This window comes from Monodelphis domestica, chromosome 2 (genome assembly GCF_027887165.1).
Source record: "Monodelphis domestica isolate mMonDom1 chromosome 2, mMonDom1.pri, whole genome shotgun sequence".
Lineage (NCBI taxonomy): Eukaryota > Metazoa > Chordata > Mammalia > Didelphimorphia > Didelphidae > Monodelphis > Monodelphis domestica.
The window spans coordinates 206,437,479-206,457,154 of record NC_077228.1 but is presented as its reverse complement, the minus strand read 5'-3'; the positions used below and the strand labels follow the sequence as shown (position 1 = coordinate 206,457,154).

The following is a 19,676-nucleotide window of genomic DNA, read 5'->3' as shown; positions in this document are numbered from 1 at the left end:
AAAATAAGCCCTAAACTGAGAATACTGAGCCCTATTTGGAGAATACCAGCTATCAAATGGGGTTGGGAGGAAAGGAACAATGGTAGGAGAAAATCAATAATTCACAGAACAAAATAACTAGGCAAGGGCTGTAAAGAAGACATGGCCTTAGATATGTGAATATCAATGCACAGATAATAGGATAATAAATTTAGAGTTGAAAGAGACTTCAGATATTATCAAGCTCAATCTTTCATTTTGCAGATAAGAAATGGAGGTTCAGAGAAATTAACTGACCTGCCCAAAGTCACAGGGCTAAAGAATTACAGATAGGAAATTTGAACTAAGGATTTTTTTTTTAAGTTCTAAATCCAGTGTCTATTATTATATACACTGTCTCTTGAGTATAGATAGGAAAACTGAAAGCTAAACTTGAGTTTTCAATGAAAGAAGGGTTTGGCAGAGTGAAACATTACTAGAAAAGAGTATTGGAAGAGTATTTTTTTTCTTTTTAACCTCACCTTCTGTCTTAGAATTGAATCACATATCAGTTCCAAGGCAGGAGAGCAGTAAAGGTTTGGCAAACAGGATTAAGTGACTTGCCCAGGGTCACACAGCTAGGAAGTGCCTACAGTTGGATCTGTACCCAGGTCTTCCTGATGCCAGGCCTGGTACTCTATTCCCTGAATTACCTAGTTAATCCTAGGGTGTTTCTTTTCTTTTCCTTCCCCCCCCCCCTCCCCCTCTCCCCTTAACATTTATTGGTTCCAAGGCAAAAAAGTGATAAGGGCCAGGCAATGCCTGGGGTCATTTATCTAGGAAGTGTCTGAGTTCAAATTTGAACTCTCAATCCACTAAGCCACCTACCTGGGTTTATCTTTTTCAAAACCAATCTTGTAGAAGAAGATGGGTCTAAACTGCCTCCAATGAAAACTATATGCCTTACTTTCCTCATCTGAAGAATGAGGGGCCTGGATTAGGCCTCTGAAGTCCTTCCTAGCTGTAGATATATGATCTAATATGCTAATGTTGAAAATCACTAGTGTGAAAGGGGTGACACAACAGAGAGCCTATGGGAGATGATAAAAAGAGAAAAAACCCTAATATTATTATAATAATGTATTACAGATTGCCTTGTAAGATGGTGAATAATAAATGATGAATCTTTGATTCAGATCATGAAATTGATAATAAAGTATATATATATATGCATATATATATATACAGTTACATATAACTAATGATGAAGGACCAATTGCCTGAATATTTGTTGGAAATCTCATTCAATAAAAAGTAGACTATCAAAGAAATTCCTGTCTTGCTAACAATTTCATCTTCTCTTATTAGTTAAAGAAAGGAATAGGACATAATTCCAACCACTGTGGAAGAACTGGGGACATACAAGTGATGGGAAATGAGACAAAGCAATCATGTCATTATAAAGTCTGTGACAGTCAACGAAGATAAAGAACAGATATGGTCAGAAATATAACCTGGACTTTAGGGAAGTAATGTGCAAACAAATTAGGGAAAAGAAATATATGCTCTCAAGGTCAGAATCTCTCAAGTGGGAGATATTAAAAAGGAGAGGCTCTCAAAACCAAAGTTCTGGGGGCAGCTGAGTAGCTCAGTGGATTGAGAGCCAGGCCTAGAGATGGGAGGTCCTGGATTCAAATGTGGCCTCAGATACTTTCAGATACTTCCCAGCTATGTGACCCTGGGCAAGTCACTTGACCCCCATTGCCTAGCCCTTACCACTCTTCTGCCTTGGGATTCCAAGATGGAAGGTAAGGGTTTAAAAAAAACCTAAACAAACCAAAGTTCTGATGCTAAAATTGCAAATCAACATAATGAAAAAGAAAAGGAAGGGAAGAAAAAGGGGAAGCATTTATAGAGATCAATATGGCTGCACAGGAAACTCTCATGAGTCATGAGCTTGGATTCAAATAGAGGCATACAATCGAAGAAGCTCCACAGCTGACAGAGATCCCTTTTTCTTTTCTTAAAACATCTCTTATCTCCTGTCTTAGAATCAATACTAAATATGTGTTCCAAGGCAGAAGAGTGGTAAGGGCTAGGCAATGGGGGGTTAAGTGACGACTTGCCCGGGTCATAGTTAGGAAGTGTGGAGGTCATATTTGAACCCAGGACCTCTCATCTCTAGGCCTGGCTCTCTATCCACTAAGCCTCTTAGCTGCCCTAAGTGCTCCCTTTTTCAACTAGAACTCTGTGTGAACTTTGCCTCTTCAGTCTCATACATGCTCCATTTATGGACATGTTGAATCCATCCATTAGGTCAGGGATTCTTGTGTATGTGAGTATGCATTCTATGTATATGTATACACATAAAATATGTATTCTATTTTATGAATTTAAAATCCTGTTTCTGAGAAGGGAAGCAGAGGTTTCATCAGAGCGCCATAAGGGCCATCTGACACAAAATGAGCTAAAACTTCTGAGTTACAATGATAAGGAGGAGCTCAGGCTTAAAGAATATGTCACTTTCAACTCTGTTCCCCTAGCACTTATAAGGGGGCTTCCAAGTTGTAGCAGTTTAACAAATGTTTGTTCAATTATTCGTAAACTGAAAGAGTAACAATAGTTAATTGCTTCAACTTTTTACATTAATATGGTTACAAAATGCATTATATCATTTGATTCATAAAATCACAGTGAGATAGATGGCATATGGATTTTACACTTGTCAAAACTGAGGCTCAGAGGGATTGTGACTTGCCCAAAGTCATACAAGAAACTAAACGGTGGAGGTTTGGTGAGTCCAAACTTCTAATTATTAGTGACAGGATTGCCAAACCCAAGCAAGATAAGTTAGTTGAATGTTATAAAAATGTAAGAGAAAACAAAAAGAATCCAACACGCATGTTCAGAAAATCAATTGCATAAGTATAGGACGAAGCTTCATTACTCAATGATGAAATTTTACATGAAAAAAAGGCTTGTAGGTTTTAGCGAACTTCAAACTTCTTAAGAGTCAATAAATAATACAACATGGCAGTCAAAAAAGCTAAATCAGGCTATGACATTACTAGAATAAATGGATTCCAGATGAAGGATCATGAGAGTCTCCTTGCACTCTGCCCTGGACCAAATCCCAAGTACTACGATAGCTTCTAAGCATCACATTCCTAGAGGGACACGGATAAGTTGTAATGTGTCCAAAGGACAGGAACTAAGGTGGTGAAGGATTTCTAAGTCATGTCACACAAGGATGAGTTGGGGAGGCAGTATGGCATGATGGAAAGAGACTGGACTGAGCTCAGACCCCAGCTCTGCTGCCTTCCACCTGGGCAACTCCAGGTAAATTTCCTTCACCTCTGTGCCTTAGCTTCCTCATTTGTGAAATGTGGGGGTTGGATTAGATGATTTCTATGGTCCAATCCAGTTCTAAAACTATGGCCCTATGGTCTTATGAATATGCAACATTCTGGATAATCTGAATAGTCTGCAGAAAGTCTAAAATAGAGGGAATGATAACAGGTTAGACTTGTTTTCATTTGATCCCAGAGGTCTGAAATAGAAATAACAGATGAAAAATTGCAGAGATGCAAACTTTAGCTCAATATAGATGAAAACTTTCTAACAATTAAGTAAGGGAAGCTAGATGGTGTAGGGATAGAGTGTCAGGCTTGGAGTCAGGAAGTCTTGAATTCAAATCTGGACTCAGACACTTTCTAAGTGGATGAGTCACTTAACCTAGTTTGTCTCAATTTCCTCATCTGATTTGGAGAAGGAAATGGCAAACCACTCCAATATCTTTTCCAGGAAAACTCCAAATGGGGTTACAAGAGTCAGACACAACTGAATAATAACAACAACAAAGTGCTGTGCAAAAGGGGAATAGATTGCCCTATCACTTAGTGAATTCTCCATCATTATATATCATCAGGTAAAGACCAAATGACCATTTGTTTGAGATATTGTAAATAGAATCCCTGCTCATGTATAAGGGGAACAAGAAGGTCACCAAATTCCCTTCTAAATCCAAGAGATTCTCAGAAAGGCTTTTAAAACTATTCTGGGGGCAAGAAGAGGAATGAGGTGGGGGTAAAGTCAACAGCTTGGAGGCAAATAGCATCATATTTATAAAATAATACAGAAATATTATATTTCTTTCCATCTTGGGAATGGCTTTCAGTTTGGTATGGGTAGAACAAACAAATTAAAGATGGAACTGATGCTAAAGATAGATGAGGAGGTGTTAAGAGAGCTTCATGCAACTTTAAATGAATTCAAGTCTCTTGGCCTAGAAAAAGCATTTCTAGGGGACTGGAAGAACACCCCAATGTGACTGATGAATCACCACTGGAATCTTTGGGGAATCAGTAAGAAAAGAGAAAGATGCCTAGAGTAGGAGATAAGCAATGTCCTCAAGTGGGAAAGATGGACTCTGCAACTACACAGCTGGATGCCAATTCTAAGCAAAATTCTATACTGATTATCAGATGGCTATCTTGTGAGTACCAAGAAAGGAAAGCAGAGATCTCTAGGAGTCAGCGTAAATTTGCTAAGAATGAGCCATGCCAGCCAGACCCCATTTTCTTTTTTTGACAGTTACTATACTAAATAAGGGGATGCTTTGGTGTGCTCTCTCGTGCTCTCTCGTGCTCTCTCTCTCTCTCTCTCTCTCTCTCTCTCTCTCTCTCTCTCTCTCTCTCTCTCGCTCTCTCTCTCGCTCTCTCTCTCTCTCCTTCTGTCGTAATATCAATCCTAAACCAGAACATCAAGTGGAGTTAAGTGACTTGCTCTGGGTCACACAGTTAAGAAGTGTCTGAAGCCACATCTGAACCCAGATCCTCCCAACTTCAAGATTTCAGTAAGGCATTTTGGCAAAAATCTTTCATATTTTGTGGAAAAGTTGGAAAAATGTTAGCTGAGTGATAGAACTATTATATACATTTATAGCTGGTTGAATAAATACATTGAAACAATGGTGATTAATGGATTAACATCAACCCAGAGAGAACTTTCTAGTGTTCTGTCTTCAGTCCTGTTATGGTCAATACTTAAACGAATGAATTAGATTAAGGCATAATTAGGAGACTTCCAGTAAAGAAGATGATGTAATAGTTGCTTCTTGCTCCTCCCTATGGATCTCACCAGTGAACATGAAGAACATGAAAAAAGGTACCAGATGAAGAGTAATCAATAAAACCAAAGGGAAATATTGGTAAATGCTTTGATCCAGTCCAAGATGGCTCAAGACAAGAAGCCTGAAGGAACTCTGAGCAGGGGTCTACGAGGGGGGCTTGAAGTCTGTAAATGGGGCCAGGCATGGTCTGTTGGGAGAAGCAAAATAGATTTACTGACACAAGCACAACTGGGGTGTTGGCCAACTAGAGAGGAAAACTTCAGGGAGGCTGATCTCGCTTCCTCCTTATGGTTGGGAGTTATTCCCTTCACAGATGCCACCAAGGTCTAAATGGTGACACTCATTGATTGCATTACATTTAACAGTGGGAGCTGAAGGATGCTTTGATGGCTATTTCCAGAACTTACATAGTTTACCATAGCTAGATACACTTCAAACTTTTTTCCAACCCTTGCCTTCTATTTCTTATTAGTATTAATGTTATTATCTTATTGATACTAATATCAGTTCTAAGTCAGAAGAATAGCAAGGGCTAGTCCATTGGGTCACACAGCTAGTAAATGTCCGAGGCTAGATTTGAACTGAAAACTTTCTGACTCCAGGTGTGATGCTCTATCCATATTCTACCTAGCCACTCCTTCAAACTCTTAAAAATAATCCTTACCTTCTGTCTTAGAATCAGTACTGTGTTGGTTTTAAGGCAGAAGAGTGGTAAGGGCTAGGCCATGGGGGTTAAGTGACTTGCCCAGGGTCACACAGCTAGGAAGTGTCTGAGGCCACATTTGAACCCAGGACCTCCTGTCTCTAGGCCTGGCTCTCAATCAATCTACTGAGCCACCCAGCTGCCCCCAAACTCTTGATAATGATAAAACTAACATCAGAAATTCCTATCTCAGCCAACTAAAATAATTATGTAGCAAGCTCTAGTAATTGTAATTGTAATAGTTGTCATCATCATCATCACTGTAGCAGTAGTAGAATAATAGTAGTAGTAGCTAGCACTTTAAGGTTTGCATAACCCTTTACAAAAATATACGGTGCCGCCAGCTGCCTTTCTTAGAAAAAGACGACATGACCCAGTGACTCCTGGTCTTGTCTCTGCTCTGTGAATGGAGAAGAGGAACCCCACAGCATCTTCAAATACAGACCATGTGGGCAAATCTTTGTGACATTCATCAAAGATTTATTAAGGCCTTACTATGACCAGGAATTGCACTAAACACTCAGGATACAAGAACAAGAGCAAAAACAGTCCTGCCTTTAGGGAACGTGTATTCCAACGGGGCAGACAACAGAATCACTCAGGGAAGAGGACTGCCTTGCGCCAGTGAGGGTTCAGTTGATGATTTTTGTTCAGGAGTTTCAGTCATTCTGACTCTTGGTGACAAACTTTGGGATTTTCTTGGAAAAGACATTGGCGTATTTTGCCATTTCCTTCTCCAGCTCATTTTGCAGATGAAGAAGCCGAGGCAAACAGAGGTGAGAGTTTTGCTCAGAGTCACCCAGCTAGGAAGCGTCTGAGGCCAGATTTGAACTCAGGAAGATGAGCCTGACTCCTGGCACTCTCCATTTGAAATGAGAAAACCCAAGTGTACTGTGGATGCAGAGAGCCGGTTCCGTTTGGTGACTTCTACTTCCGTTCAGCTACATCTGAGTAGTCGGGGAGGTGGCAGGTGGTGAGAGTAATACAAAACTGACGCTTGACAAGGCACACGTGATGAACAGACAAGGCGGTAAAGGAATTCAAGAGTACAGAACAGCAGCTCTGTAGAGCACAGAGATGAACTGGTTCCTGCGCACATAGGAATGGAACCGATTTACCACGTAGTTGAGGCTGGGAAGGGAGAAGACAAATCCGAGCAAAGGGATGGCCAGGGAAAATACCAAGGGGTAGAGGAATTGGAGATCGTGGTAAAGATGAAGGTTTACAACCCTGAACGATTTAGCTATTCTCGGCAATACAATCATCTAAGACAATTCTCAAGGTCTCATGACAAAGAAATCATACTATGTCCACCTTCAGAGGAAGGACTGATGGAGTGTGAAAGCAGACTGAAGTATGCTATATTTCATTTTATTTCCATGTTTTGGGGATTTTTTGCTTATATATGAGTATTCTCTCACAACTTGGAAACATGGTAATATGTTTTACGTGATCCATACTTGCATAATCCAGATAGAATTGTTTAACACCTCAGGGGGGAGGGAAGGAGAACTTTAGATCTTGTAATTTTGTTAAGATTAGTGTCATATGTAATATATGTTACATTATATGTAATACATATAACATTCATAAAATAGTGTTATTTTATGTCATTGGGGAATTTTTTTAAAGATGAAGGTTTAGAAATATTGGAAGGCAGAGAGAGGAATGAAATGATAAAAGACTGACCTAATAAAGAAGCTCAGAGTTCTTAAAACTCCGGGAAGGGGAACCCTTAGAGATGACGGCAAGAACAAGGGCAGGACCATCCATCCCCCTGTGTAGTTGAGGAGGAGCACATGACAGCAAAGTGGCTTACGGAACTAGGAAGTTAGGTTATTTGAGATAACAGCACATATATTGTAGTTCCCTAGTATATAAAGAGTGGAGAGGGAAACTAGGAACTAGACACAACTCCATTGCTGAATCAGTGGTGCTTTATCCACTGACTTTATGAAAAGCAGCAGAATCATTACAATAAAAGAGCAATAATAATAGACTAAATATAGGGAGTGTTTTGAGGTTGAAAAAGCCTTTTCTTCGCACCACTCCCTCCACCAGGAGCCTTTGCTCTAGAGGCTACAAAGTAAAATTATACGGAAGTCTAGAAGTCATGAAGTTCAGCCAAGCTAAGTGACAGGGTTGGCTGCATCCAGAGCAGATGTCAGGAGCAGCTAGGTAGCAGAGTGGATAGGAAGACAGGCCCGGAGTCAGGAGGACCTGGGTTCTAATCTGGCCTCAGACCCTTCCTCGCTGTGTGACTCGGGGCAAGTTGCTTAGCCCTTATTGCTCTTCTGTCTTAGAATTGGCACTAAGACAGAAGGTAGGGGTTTTAAAAAAAAGGGTAGACGGTGGCCCATCCGACCCTCCCTGCTGATGCGTGTGACACGCTCTATTCAGTGCGCCACAAGGACTCAGACACTGACGTCGGATGACGTTTCTCCACACGTTCTCCAGTTACAGCGGGCGACATACATCGTGAAGCCATGCACACGGTATTGGCAATCCAGGCAACCACTGAGTGCTCCTAACAGAGCTGTTGAGGAAAGGGTGATGGAGCACGGGCCCAAGAGTCAGAGCCGGTGCCACGGGATGGAGGGCCCACAAGGCGATGGCAGCAGAGTGATGCCATGGCCATGTCAGAGAATGGCTGAAGGAGAGAGAGTCGGCTATTCCTGGTGACGAAGACTGTCTAGGGACGGGCCACGTGAAGAAGGCTTACGCAGCTGTTTTGAGTCTGAGTGTCACTCAGGGACCAAAGGTGTGTGGCTGAGTGAGGCAGGGTTTTATCAGGCTAACACTACCAATGCCACATCCACTTTCTGAGTAGTTCTTCCAATAGCATCCCCTGGAGAGGAGCAGAAAAGGGAAACTGAGGTACAGCTGGGCTGAACCTTCCCTTTTCCCAGTGTGGATACTGCTCTAGCTCCCATCTGAAGGAGAACCCCTTGGCCAGGCTCTTATGGCACCACTGGGTCTCCTGTTGGGGTCTCAGAGTCCTCACCTGTAGTTCCTTCAGGTATCTCCACCTGGGCGGCAGGCTGATCTTCATGTTCCTGCTCATCCACTAAAGGTGCTGTCACATCTGGAAGGCACCAAGAGTCAGCTTTAAGAGGTGCCAGAGAGATGCCAACAGGCTCCATCTTGCCATAGGAGGCATGGCAGGAAAAAAGGGGGAGAGGCAAAACTGAGGTGACTTGATCACATGCAAAAACAATGGTAAAAAGAGCAAAAACCAGAGCAACAAGCTACTTGGAGGTCTAGCACTTAGCAGGAAGGAAGCAACACAGTATTCTGGCCATGCAATGGCAGCCACACAAACACACAGCCCATTGGCAATGGAAACCAGGGACAGACAGATTTTCAAGGCTATACACAAGGTCTTCCTCCAGAGAGTGGTCCCGGGCAACTTAAAAAAAATGTTGAAGACAAGATGATGGTTAATCATTGTCTTATCCCTAGGACAGTGTGGGAACCTCCTTTTGGGGGGATATTTAACAACAGAGGGATGCAGTAATTTGTGTGGCACAGTATGAAGAGGTTTATACTTCTCAACATGGATGACAAAGGGAAATAATTGATGCCTAGAATCGGTGCCAGCCCTCTTGCTGAGATGGAGCGAATGAATACTCTCCACACAGCTTGCCAATTTGAAATTTCATTTCTCTATTCCCATTCTGCCACCTCTGAAAGACCCTGTGATGTTCAGAGCCTTCTTACAAAGGCAGAGAAGTATCAGCCTTTGAAAGTTTTCCAAGCTGGGATGCCGAAGAATCCCATGTTAATTATTAGCCTCCCGATTGTAGCTCTGGGCTTCCAAACAGAGGTCGAAGGGCAATATTGTTTCCCTATATTCTTGCTGCTGGGGAAGGAAATGGCAAATCACTCCAGTATCTTTGCCAAGAAAACTCCGAATGAGATCATGAAAAGTTGGACATGACTGAACATCAAATATCCTTGCTACTCTTGGGTCTGGATCAGAGCTTTCAGAGAATCTTTGAGGAGAAGGAGCCATCCTCTTTCACTTCTCAGAAGTGTGTGTATGTGGAAAACTCTTGAGGTTCTGAGTATGAATTGGTTAAAAAAACAAAACAAAAATTCCTTGATGATATCTTGGACGTGACATTACATGTTCTAAAGTCTAGAGAAAAGCAAGAAGCCAAGAAGAGATCCAAGATCAGTCTTAAGGGACGCTGAACAACAAATGAGCGTTACTGCTGATATTCTCAGGAGAATGTCTTGAGAAAAACAGGAAACGTTTTATATTTATTCTGAGTCAACTTGAACTATTAAGCTCCAACTATGTCTCCCTGACAAGACTGAGCTCCTTGAGGACAAGGAGGATGAGCGGCAGCTTAATTTGTAGGCAGCTAGGCAATAGTGCTAGAGTTAGAAAGACCTGAGTTTCCAATACTCTCTCAGACATTTGCTAACTGTGTGACTCTAGGCCTTTTGGCCTCAGTTGTCTCATCTGTAAAATGGAGGTAATAATAGCACTTACCCCTCAGGGTTAGAGTGAGAGTCAAATGAGAGAGCTTATGTAAAGCCCTTTAGGGCTTTTGATTTAACCATTAGTTTAAATAAAGCAGCCACACAAATGTAAGCTAAGAGTATAAGTGGAAAGTAAGCTGGGCTTTGAGTCAGGAGACAAGGTTCAACCTCTGACTGATATTTGCCAACTAAATAATCATCAGAAACTTACTTCACTCCTTTCAGCCTTAGGTTCCTTATCTATAAAATAATATCTACTTCACCAGTTCATTGTAAGAAATGTAAATCTTTGTGAATCTTAAAGAGCTAAATAAAGGGATATTCATAATGTTCTTTATATTATATTTTAGTTGTATTTGGTATCTTCTCAGGATGACATAGCTAGAGGGATCAGCAGATAGTGCCAGCTAGAGTAGGGAGGACCTGGTTTAAGTCCAGCCTCAGACAATTGCTAACTGTGTGACCCTGGGCAAGTCACTTAATCTCTGTTTGCCTTAATCTGCTGGAAAAGAAGTGGCAAGTTATTTCAGTTGTCATTGTTGTTCATGCTTCATTTTCAGAGGACTACATCACAGGGTAATGTCTTGACTCTTGAGTGAATTGGATTTAGGTGAGGCAGAATGGCACCATGTCCTCAAACTCATCTCACTTTCAGAGCCATTGAAGTCCAGCAGCAAGACTGAATGTCTGGATGAGTGGCACTGGCCCAGAATGCAGCAGATGTCCTTGGCATCTTTGATGTCTCAATCTCTAAATACTTCATAGCATGTGCTTCAGCCGCCTTCATGGTCTTTGGGATAAACTGTACTCATCTACCCATTCTGTCGGGGAAACTTCATGTGCTTGGGGTAGATGTCCCCCTCATCACTGCCGGTTTTGAGGCTTGTTGGTTATCCTCAACCTTGTTTAGCATCTTCTGAGATGATTTTACCAGGCTATGGCCACTGGGCATGCTACAGCTTCTTGGAACCACTGGTAAGAATTAGGTAAAAGGTGCACATCAAAGGTAGGTGGGCAATGCTACCTTTGCCAAGAAAACTCCATGGGTGATATGAAGAATCAAACACAACTGAATGTCGTGTGAACAATGTTCAAAGGATATCAAAGAATCTCAGAATTTAAAGAGACCACAAGAGTCTAATTTCATCTATATCTGAGCAAAAATCCTTTCTAGAATATCCGTGACCCGAAAGGAACATTGGCTGCTTTGAACCATTCCAGGGAGAAAAGAAAACAATTAAAATGGGAGGAAAAGACAATCTGAGAATCTAACAACATAAACATAGAAGATGCTGTGCAAGGACCTAAAAGTCCTTAAAAGTCTGGGGAGCAAGATTAGAAGCTGGGAGGTCTAGGCTATATCGCCTAGGGGAATGGAGGACTCGGATCTGATGGCAGAACTTTGGAAAGGAGAGCAGGTTAGTCGTGAAGATCTACATAAAGAGGAGCTTCTGAAAGGAAGCCTCCAAAGGACAGACCTAAGAGAGAGCTGCCACTGTGACAAGGGAGTAAGAGAGCTCCACGTGGTTCTGAAACCTTCTCAAGGCCCATCTCTGGAAATCTTAAAAAAAGCATCCCTTTGTTCTAGATGTCAGTTTGATCAGAAAAGGATGAAATGGATTGGTTTAAGCATTGCAAAATAAAGGCAAGGAGCATGGCCAAGCACTGGGTGGAGGGTGCGAGGAAAGAAGGAAGTCCCCACCTTCTGTAGTTGGAGTGCTCTTAGCAGATGTTTCAGAGACCTGTTCATCCGATCCATCATCGGCTGGGGTGTGTTGTGAATATCCTGTAACATACATCAGGAACCCTTCAGAACAACTGCCCCTCCTCCCGCCTACGCCACGAGGACTTTTGGTTCATGGCGATGACTGCATATGTGTGTGAAGATTTTAGAATATGACAATCACCACATAACTCATGCAAGTGGATGAAATGCTCAATTACAACAAAATCCTGAAAAGAAAAGCCCAGCTGTGATATTGCAGGACTCACCTGTAAATCGGAAGCCTGATGTCAGGATGTCTAAGAAAAGGCAAGAGAAATGGGGGTCTAGTGAGGGCAGCCAGAACAATCAAAAAATTCATGTGGTGCTTTCTGTTGGGCTCCTCTTAATAATTCCTATTCCAAAGCAATTTGTTCAAGTAAAAACTTCTGCCTTAATTGATGGTCCAAGTCCATGGAGGCTTATGTATTGAGCCTGACTCCTGATAGTGAGACCAACAGGGAATATGAAAATATGACTTCACTTGCTAATAGTCCTAAAATCACAAAGTTCCTCAATTTATAGATGAGGAACCTGGAGTTGGCACTTAACCAGCCATTAACCCAGGTAGACAAAACCTTAGAAGCTTTCTAGGCCTCAGACTTTTCAAGACTGAAAGAAACCTTCATTTTTTAACAAAACTTTGGCAGAGACTTGGAATAAAATTTTTCTAAAATTACTTTTTTTAAAAAATATCTATCAACAAATAACAAAGTTAATTAAAAAATAAAATATGAAACCAAATGGGGTGATTCACAGTTCCTTGAATGATTTGAGAAATACTGTTTCTCAGGATTTGAGAATATTGATAAATATTTGAGAAATACTTGCATAAATTTCAGTTATTATTATTGTTGTTATTGTTAGTCTTAGAAACTTTCCACGTGGTGATCTATTTGGAATTTCATTATAAGGAACTCCTTATACCAATGAGATCAGAGGTCTAATATACATGATTATTTTGCTCTTTTTTTTTTTTCAGTGGGTTTCAGATAGAAACAGTCTGGGAACAGGCCACTATCCTGCTACTTCTTTATATTTACTCTTCTGAGGTCTACTGTACAAGTTAATCAATTTATTGCCTTTTTTTTTTAACTGAAGAATAGCATTGGGAATTAAGCTCAGCTTCTGTAGGCCTCCTGAAAGCTGTTTGGGGAGTAGATGTGGACAGAAATTAAGAATGAGAAGCACCTTGTCCTATTCTCACAGGCTTTTGAATTCTCAGGGCAGCAAGGTGGTACAGGGGATAGAATGCTGGACCTGGAGTCAGGAAGAGATGAGTTCAAATCTAGTCTCAGACACTTAATAGCTGTGTGACTTCATAGCTATTTGCCTTAGTTTCCTCCTCCATCAAATGAGCTGGAAAAGGAAATGGTAAACCCTTCCAGTATCTTTGCCAAGAAAACTCCAAATAGGTTCATAAAGTCAGACATGACTGAAAATTAAAAAAAAAAACAATCGCAGGACTAAATCTCTATATTTTAGAAGCTTTTCATACTTTGCAGTTTGGAAACTATAGTCTGGGTATGGGAACATCTGTTAAAAATGTTGCAATATTGTATTAAAAGCCCAAAAGGTAGTTACCCAAATCCTAAATAAGGCAGAAGATGTTACTTTAATAAAATAATAGCTTTGAGAATAGAAGGCTAAACAGAAACCCAATGCTCAAATTTGCCAGCTGCAAATAAATAACTGGAGACATCAGCTCATTTAAATAATGGAAGCCTAATAAAGCAGAAGAAATGGGAATAGCTGGTTCCTTTCCCTGGAAGGCGATCTCAGCTTTTACAGATACAGGGTATATTTCTGAAATGTATTATGTTTCTGTTTAGCCTTTAAGTCTGATGCTTGGCTTAGAGAGAGGCTAAGTGAATATATTTTGTTAGTATTTTCATCCCTACCATAAGGCAAGTTATGTTGGGGTCATTGAAGTTAGGAAATCGCTCCCTTGAATGTTTCCTTTCCCAGTGAGGTCCTGCCAATGTGAATTAGCATCAGCAGCTTCATCTAGTTCTCCGCAGGCAGCCCAGCCCTATGTGAGTCAAAGTTCTAAAGAGAATTGGAATTTAATTTAATGAGAGCAGAGAACTCTGCACTAGGCACTGGGGGGAGACACAATGTAATTAGAAGACATGACTCCTTGCCCCTAAGGAGCTCGCCATCTGATAGGGAGAGACAAGAAACACATATAAAAAAAACCAGACACAGAGACAACGGAAACATTAGCAGCAGCATACACCACTCACACCTGGGGGAGTTTATCTCTACCTAATCCATAAAGGTGCAGTTCTGTCTGCACAGAGTTCTGGGGGTCAGCCACTGACGGATCTCCCTGGAAAGGCAGAGAGCACCTGATCCTGAAAGGATGAGCTATAGGAGAAGAGCAAACAGAAGGAGGAAGCATGGCAGCAGCAAGTCTCAAAGGTATGGAGTGGGATGGGACGGAGAAGAGGAAATGGTGACATGTGAGGAGGACAAGGACTATGGAGGGGAGACCCAAGTGAGGGACTCCAGTGGGGGCACTCTGAGTGTGTGCGCGTGTGTATGTTTGTACCTATATGGGAACATATATGAGAACATAAAAATTTTAGACTTGAATTATTTTATTTCTAAAAGCTAAACAATATCTCATAGCATGCTTTTTTTTTAGCCAACAGCCTCATTTTGTGTAAAAACTGCTACCAAGTCCATGGTTGCTAACTCCTGATCTGGACTAACTTCCTTTTTTAACAAACAGGGAAACTCGGATCCATAGAGAGAAAGAGCTTTACCAAGGTCACCTGATATCACAAAGATACTTGATAATATAATCCTGTCTCATTAATGCAATTATGTGCTTTAAGCATCCACTGATCAGCCCTGAAGCTGATGCCTTGGATTAGTCTCCTGGCATTCGGTCTTGACATCTGGGTCTGGCTGTCCCTCGTGGTTAGTTGATGCTAAAGATGATAAAGGCAAAATTGCTCTTTCTTTCCCTTCTCCTTCCTCCTCTGCATCCAATGGACTCATCATTCCATGGGTTAACCCACTATGCAATGGGCATTCTGAGAAAGGAGACTAAAACTAGACTTTTAATTTGCTTCTGTCCTTCACTTCACCTAGAGTCAGTTTTGCTTCTTCTGGTCACTTCTCTACTTGCTCCTTTCACTGAAATCCTCCAACAGTGATTCTCAAATTTTTTAGTCTCAGGATCTCTTTTGTATGTATGAAATTATCGAAGGTCTCTAATGAGCTTTTGTTTATATGAGTTTTATCCAGGGGTGTTCTGGAGGCAGCTCAAAAAAGCTTAGCCAATTGTTAAGTTTTACACATTATAAATCAAATGCTACAAATCTGGGCTTGATTTATTGTTTTGTGGATTGTCTAAACTTAAGAAAATGATGGAGAAAATGCTAATAATGTAGACTAACTCTCAAAAATTCTCCCCTCCAAGTCAGTTATTATTAAATTAAATAATTTATTTTATTAAATAAAATAAAATTAAATAAAATATTTACCATCTATAAGCTATAGCTATATTTACCATATTAGGAATAAGACTGATAAAATTTACAAATATTTGTTAATTCAGTTAAATTAATAATAAACCCATATTAAATTTTTATATAAATAACATTTTAGTCAAAATAATTATTTTCCAAAACAAAAAATGTTTGTGAGTGGCATTGGTTTGCATATTTTTGCAAATCTCTTTAATGTCTGGCTTAATAGAGAACAGGTGGATTCCCATATCTACTTCTGCATTCAATCTGTCCTAATATGTTGTTTTGGTTGAAGGATGTGAAGAAAATCTGGCTTCACAAAGATGTTATTTGGGAAATGGAAGACTTCTTTAACAGATAAAAATTTTAGTATTATGAAAATAATTTTTACCTTGAGGACCTTCTAAAAGGGTCTTGAGAAATTCCCTCCCTGCCATAAACACACAAGGGTCCACAGACTACATTTTGAGACCTAATGCCTTAGATCATGGTCTCATCATCATTTGGACTTCAGTCACCTTAGCCACTCTGCCTAAAGCACCACTCACTGGTGGTCAGCTGATCTTCACTGTCCATTACTCTAACCCCTATATGCTATCCTACCTCCTTAAAGCTCGGTTAATTACCTCTTGTTCTATATTATACATGGCTTCATATTAGAGTTTCTAGTATCATATATTAGAGCTGGAAAGGACTGAAAAGTCTTCTAATCCAACTGATGAAGACCTCAAGGTGTACAAAGATGAAATGTCTTGCCTCGGGGTCACACAAGTAGTAAGGAGGAGAAATGGGATTGGAATCCATGAATAGGGTGATTCTTGTACAAATTATCTCTCCCCTTTTCCTAGAAAAGGGCAGTTTGGTAGAACCAATTAACTGCCATAATGCTTTTCCATAATATCTGATCACTATGGTTCTAAAACCCCAAGTTCTTATTACCTGCATAAGAATGTTGGCTTTTCCGTATTTTGTGATTGCAAGTTTGCTTTAGTACATTCACAGGCTTACACTCACTCCTAGTAAGGCACCTTATGCTCTAGCCATTCCTCCTCAACCCCTTCCCATCAGGAACTCACACACTTGGTGTCATGTGGCTTCCCAGCCATTTTTAAACCACACCACCAGGCATGTAGCTCCCCCTGGCTGTGTTATCTGTGTGCAGTCTTACACCCTCAGAACTGCCCTCAGTGTCTTATCTTCCTCTCTTAGAATGTAAATTCTCTGAGGCAAGAACCCTCTAGCTTATATTTGCATCTCTAGGGCTTCACTCAGTTCCTGGTACACAGTAAATGCTTAATAAATGATTTTTCATTCATTCATTCATTCATTCATTCATTCATTCAATCATTCATTCATTCCTTCTCTATTACAATTTTTATTCTCCCCGCCTCCAGCCCCATGGAATATGGGTAAGCATTTCACATGTGGGATTCCAAGAAGGAAAATAATAGAACTTTAAGTTATTTCAGAAGCATAAGCATCTCTACAAAACCTTTGGTTCCTCACAAGGATGGTGTGCTGAAGCCAACTGACAAATTCTCTGATAGATTGAAAGTTTGAAGGCAGGTACTTAAAAAAAATTTTTAAGCCATTATTCTCTGTCTTAGAAATCAGTATTAAAGTATCAATTCTGAGGGTCTTATGAGAAAGAATGCTATCTACATCTAGAGAAAGAATTATGGGAGTAGAAATGCAGAAGAAAACATGGGATTTATCACTTGTTTTTATGGATATGTAATTTAGGGTTTTGGTTTTAAAGGATTGCTCTTTTACAAAAATGAATAATGTGGAAATGGGTTTGAGTAATAATAATAATAATAACAACAACAATAATAATATAACCTAATGGAATTGCATGTCAACTCTAGGAGGGGGAAGGAGAAAACATGAATCATGGGACCATGGAAAAACTTTTAAAATAAAAAAAAGTATCTATTCAGAAAAAGAAATACTAAAATATCAGTTCCAAGTCAAAAGAGAGGTAAGGGCTAGTAAACTGGGGTTAAGTGACTTGCCCAGGGTCACAAAGCTAAGAAGTGGCTGCAATCATAGTTGAATCCAGGACCTTTTTGTCTTTAGGCCTGACTATCTATTTATCTGAGCCATCTAACTGCCCCTTGTTTTTCATTTTTCCTGGAAGAGGACAAGGCAATATCTCTAATGCCTAGCACAGTGCTAAGAGGCACATAGGAGGTAGTTCATAAATCCTTTTGATGAGCCTATTGCATTGTCCTGTAGTTATTACTTTATATGAATGAACGAATCCATTAAGAAAATGGTTCCTGGTGCTACCTAAAGAGCAGTATAGAAGGGGAAGAGCCTGAAAGCCAGCTACAAGCTGAGAGGTGGTGAAGCTCTGAAGACAGAATACTGGACTTGGAGTAAGGAACAGCTGAGTGTGAATCCTGCCTCTTCTACTTACACGAGTGAGTGGTGTGTCCAAGTCACTTACCTTTCCAAGCCTCAGTGTCTTCATCTTTAATATGGAAGTAGCTAGGTGGCACAGTGGATAGAGAGTACTGGGTCTGAAAGTCAGGAAGACTCATTTTCCTGAATTCTCAGACATTTACTAGCTGTGTGACTCTGGGCAAGTCACTTAACCCTGTTTGCCTCAGTTTCCCATCTGTAAAATGACCTGGAGAAGGAAATGGCAAACAACTCCAATATCTTTTGCCAAAAAAAAAACCCAAATGGGGTCACAACCGGTCAGACACAACTGATCTGACTCAACAATAAATCACTCCAGCATCTTTGCCAAGAAAACACTAAATGGAGTCAGAAAGAATCAGACACAACTGACATGACTGAATCATAATAATAATCACTGACTACCCTCCCTGAGGGGCTGTTTTAATCTCTTCATGAGATAATATATTTAAAGCACTTTAAAAATAATTAATTTTTTGGTTACATTAAAATTCCCAATTATCTCCTCCATTCCTTCCCTCTCTGCACTAAAGAAGAAATCATTTGACTGACAGAAAGAGATATGCATATATAAAATCCATCTTGCTTATTTCTATTTGTCAGTTCTTTCTTTTAAAGTACTTGACAAACCTTAAAGCAGGGGCTCTTAACTTGGGGTCTATGAACTTGTTTTTTAAAAAACACAGGATGGGGGGGGGCGGGCAGCTGGGTGGCTCAGTGGATTGAGAGCCAGGCCTGAAGATGGGAGGTCTTGGGTTCAAATATGAGCTCAGATACTTCCTAGCCATGAGACCCTGGACAAGTAACTTAATCTCCATTGCCTAGCCCTTACTGCTCTTCTGCCTTGGAACCAATACATGGTATTGATTCTAAGATGGAAAGGAAGGGTTAAAAAAAAAACAAAACACAGGGTGTCCCTAAGACTTTGTTTAGTTTAAAGGAGACTTTTGGGGTACTTGTATTTTGATAATTGTAGTATTTCAATCTAGTTAGTTTCTTTGGTAATCTGTATTCTATTTTATTTAAATTTAAATGATTGAATAAATTTATAATATATGAAATATAGAAATCTATTATATAATGTATATAATAAAATAATTGTTAATTTTTATATATAATTTAAAAATAATTTTTATTTTAAAATGTAATCAATTTAATTTAATTTATAATTTATATTATGCTTTATGTATAAGTATATAAATAATATAATTTATATTCAATTAAATTATAAATTAATTATAAAAATTAAATTTAAAAGGATTAAAGTTAAATTATTTAATTTATTTAAATATTGTATTTTATTTAAAATTATATTTTATTTTATGCATTTATTCTGAAAGAGGGCTAAAGGGTTCCAGAACACATACAGAGGGCTCAGAGTGTTCTTACATAAATGCCTGTCATTGTTAGTGTCATAGATTCAAACCTGAGAACCTAGAATGTAGAAAGAGAATATCTGTAAAAGGAACTGTGGAAGGAAGTGTGGCCAGGCTCATGATTGTTTAGATAGGGGAAGCAAAGAAGGAAGAGAAGTAAAAGGCTTTACCAATCAGATGGTAAAGGAGGAAAAGTAACTGGCGCTATCTAGGGAGAACATGAGGCATTTCGCTTTTGACCCAGTTTCAGCGGCTGGTAAAGATAGATGGCTTTGGGCAGCTGGGTGGTGCAGTCCATAGAGTGCTGGCCCGGAGTCAGGAAGACCAGCGTTCAGATCCAGCCTTA

The 19,676-nt window shown here is 40.0% G+C and overlaps 1 protein-coding gene across 14 annotated transcripts in view; it reads right to left on the bottom strand.

The window, feature by feature from the left end:
* The window catches only part of MAPT (microtubule associated protein tau), a 160,974-nt gene that overhangs the window by 68,622 nt on the left and 72,676 nt on the right, over positions 1 to 19,676 (bottom strand). For 10 of the 14 annotated variants that reach the window (XM_007482512.3, XM_016430576.2, XM_016430578.2 and 7 more), the window contains exons 3-4: positions 11,986 to 12,069; positions 8,797 to 8,877 (exon numbers count right to left, since the gene is read on the bottom strand). The exons of the other annotated variants lie outside the window; for them this stretch is intronic. In XM_007482512.3, coding sequence (XP_007482574.2) covers positions 8,797 to 8,877; positions 11,986 to 12,069 — 165 coding nt within the window. The remainder of the gene's footprint in view (positions 1 to 8,796; positions 8,878 to 11,985; positions 12,070 to 19,676) is intronic. 14 annotated transcript variants of the gene reach the window in all.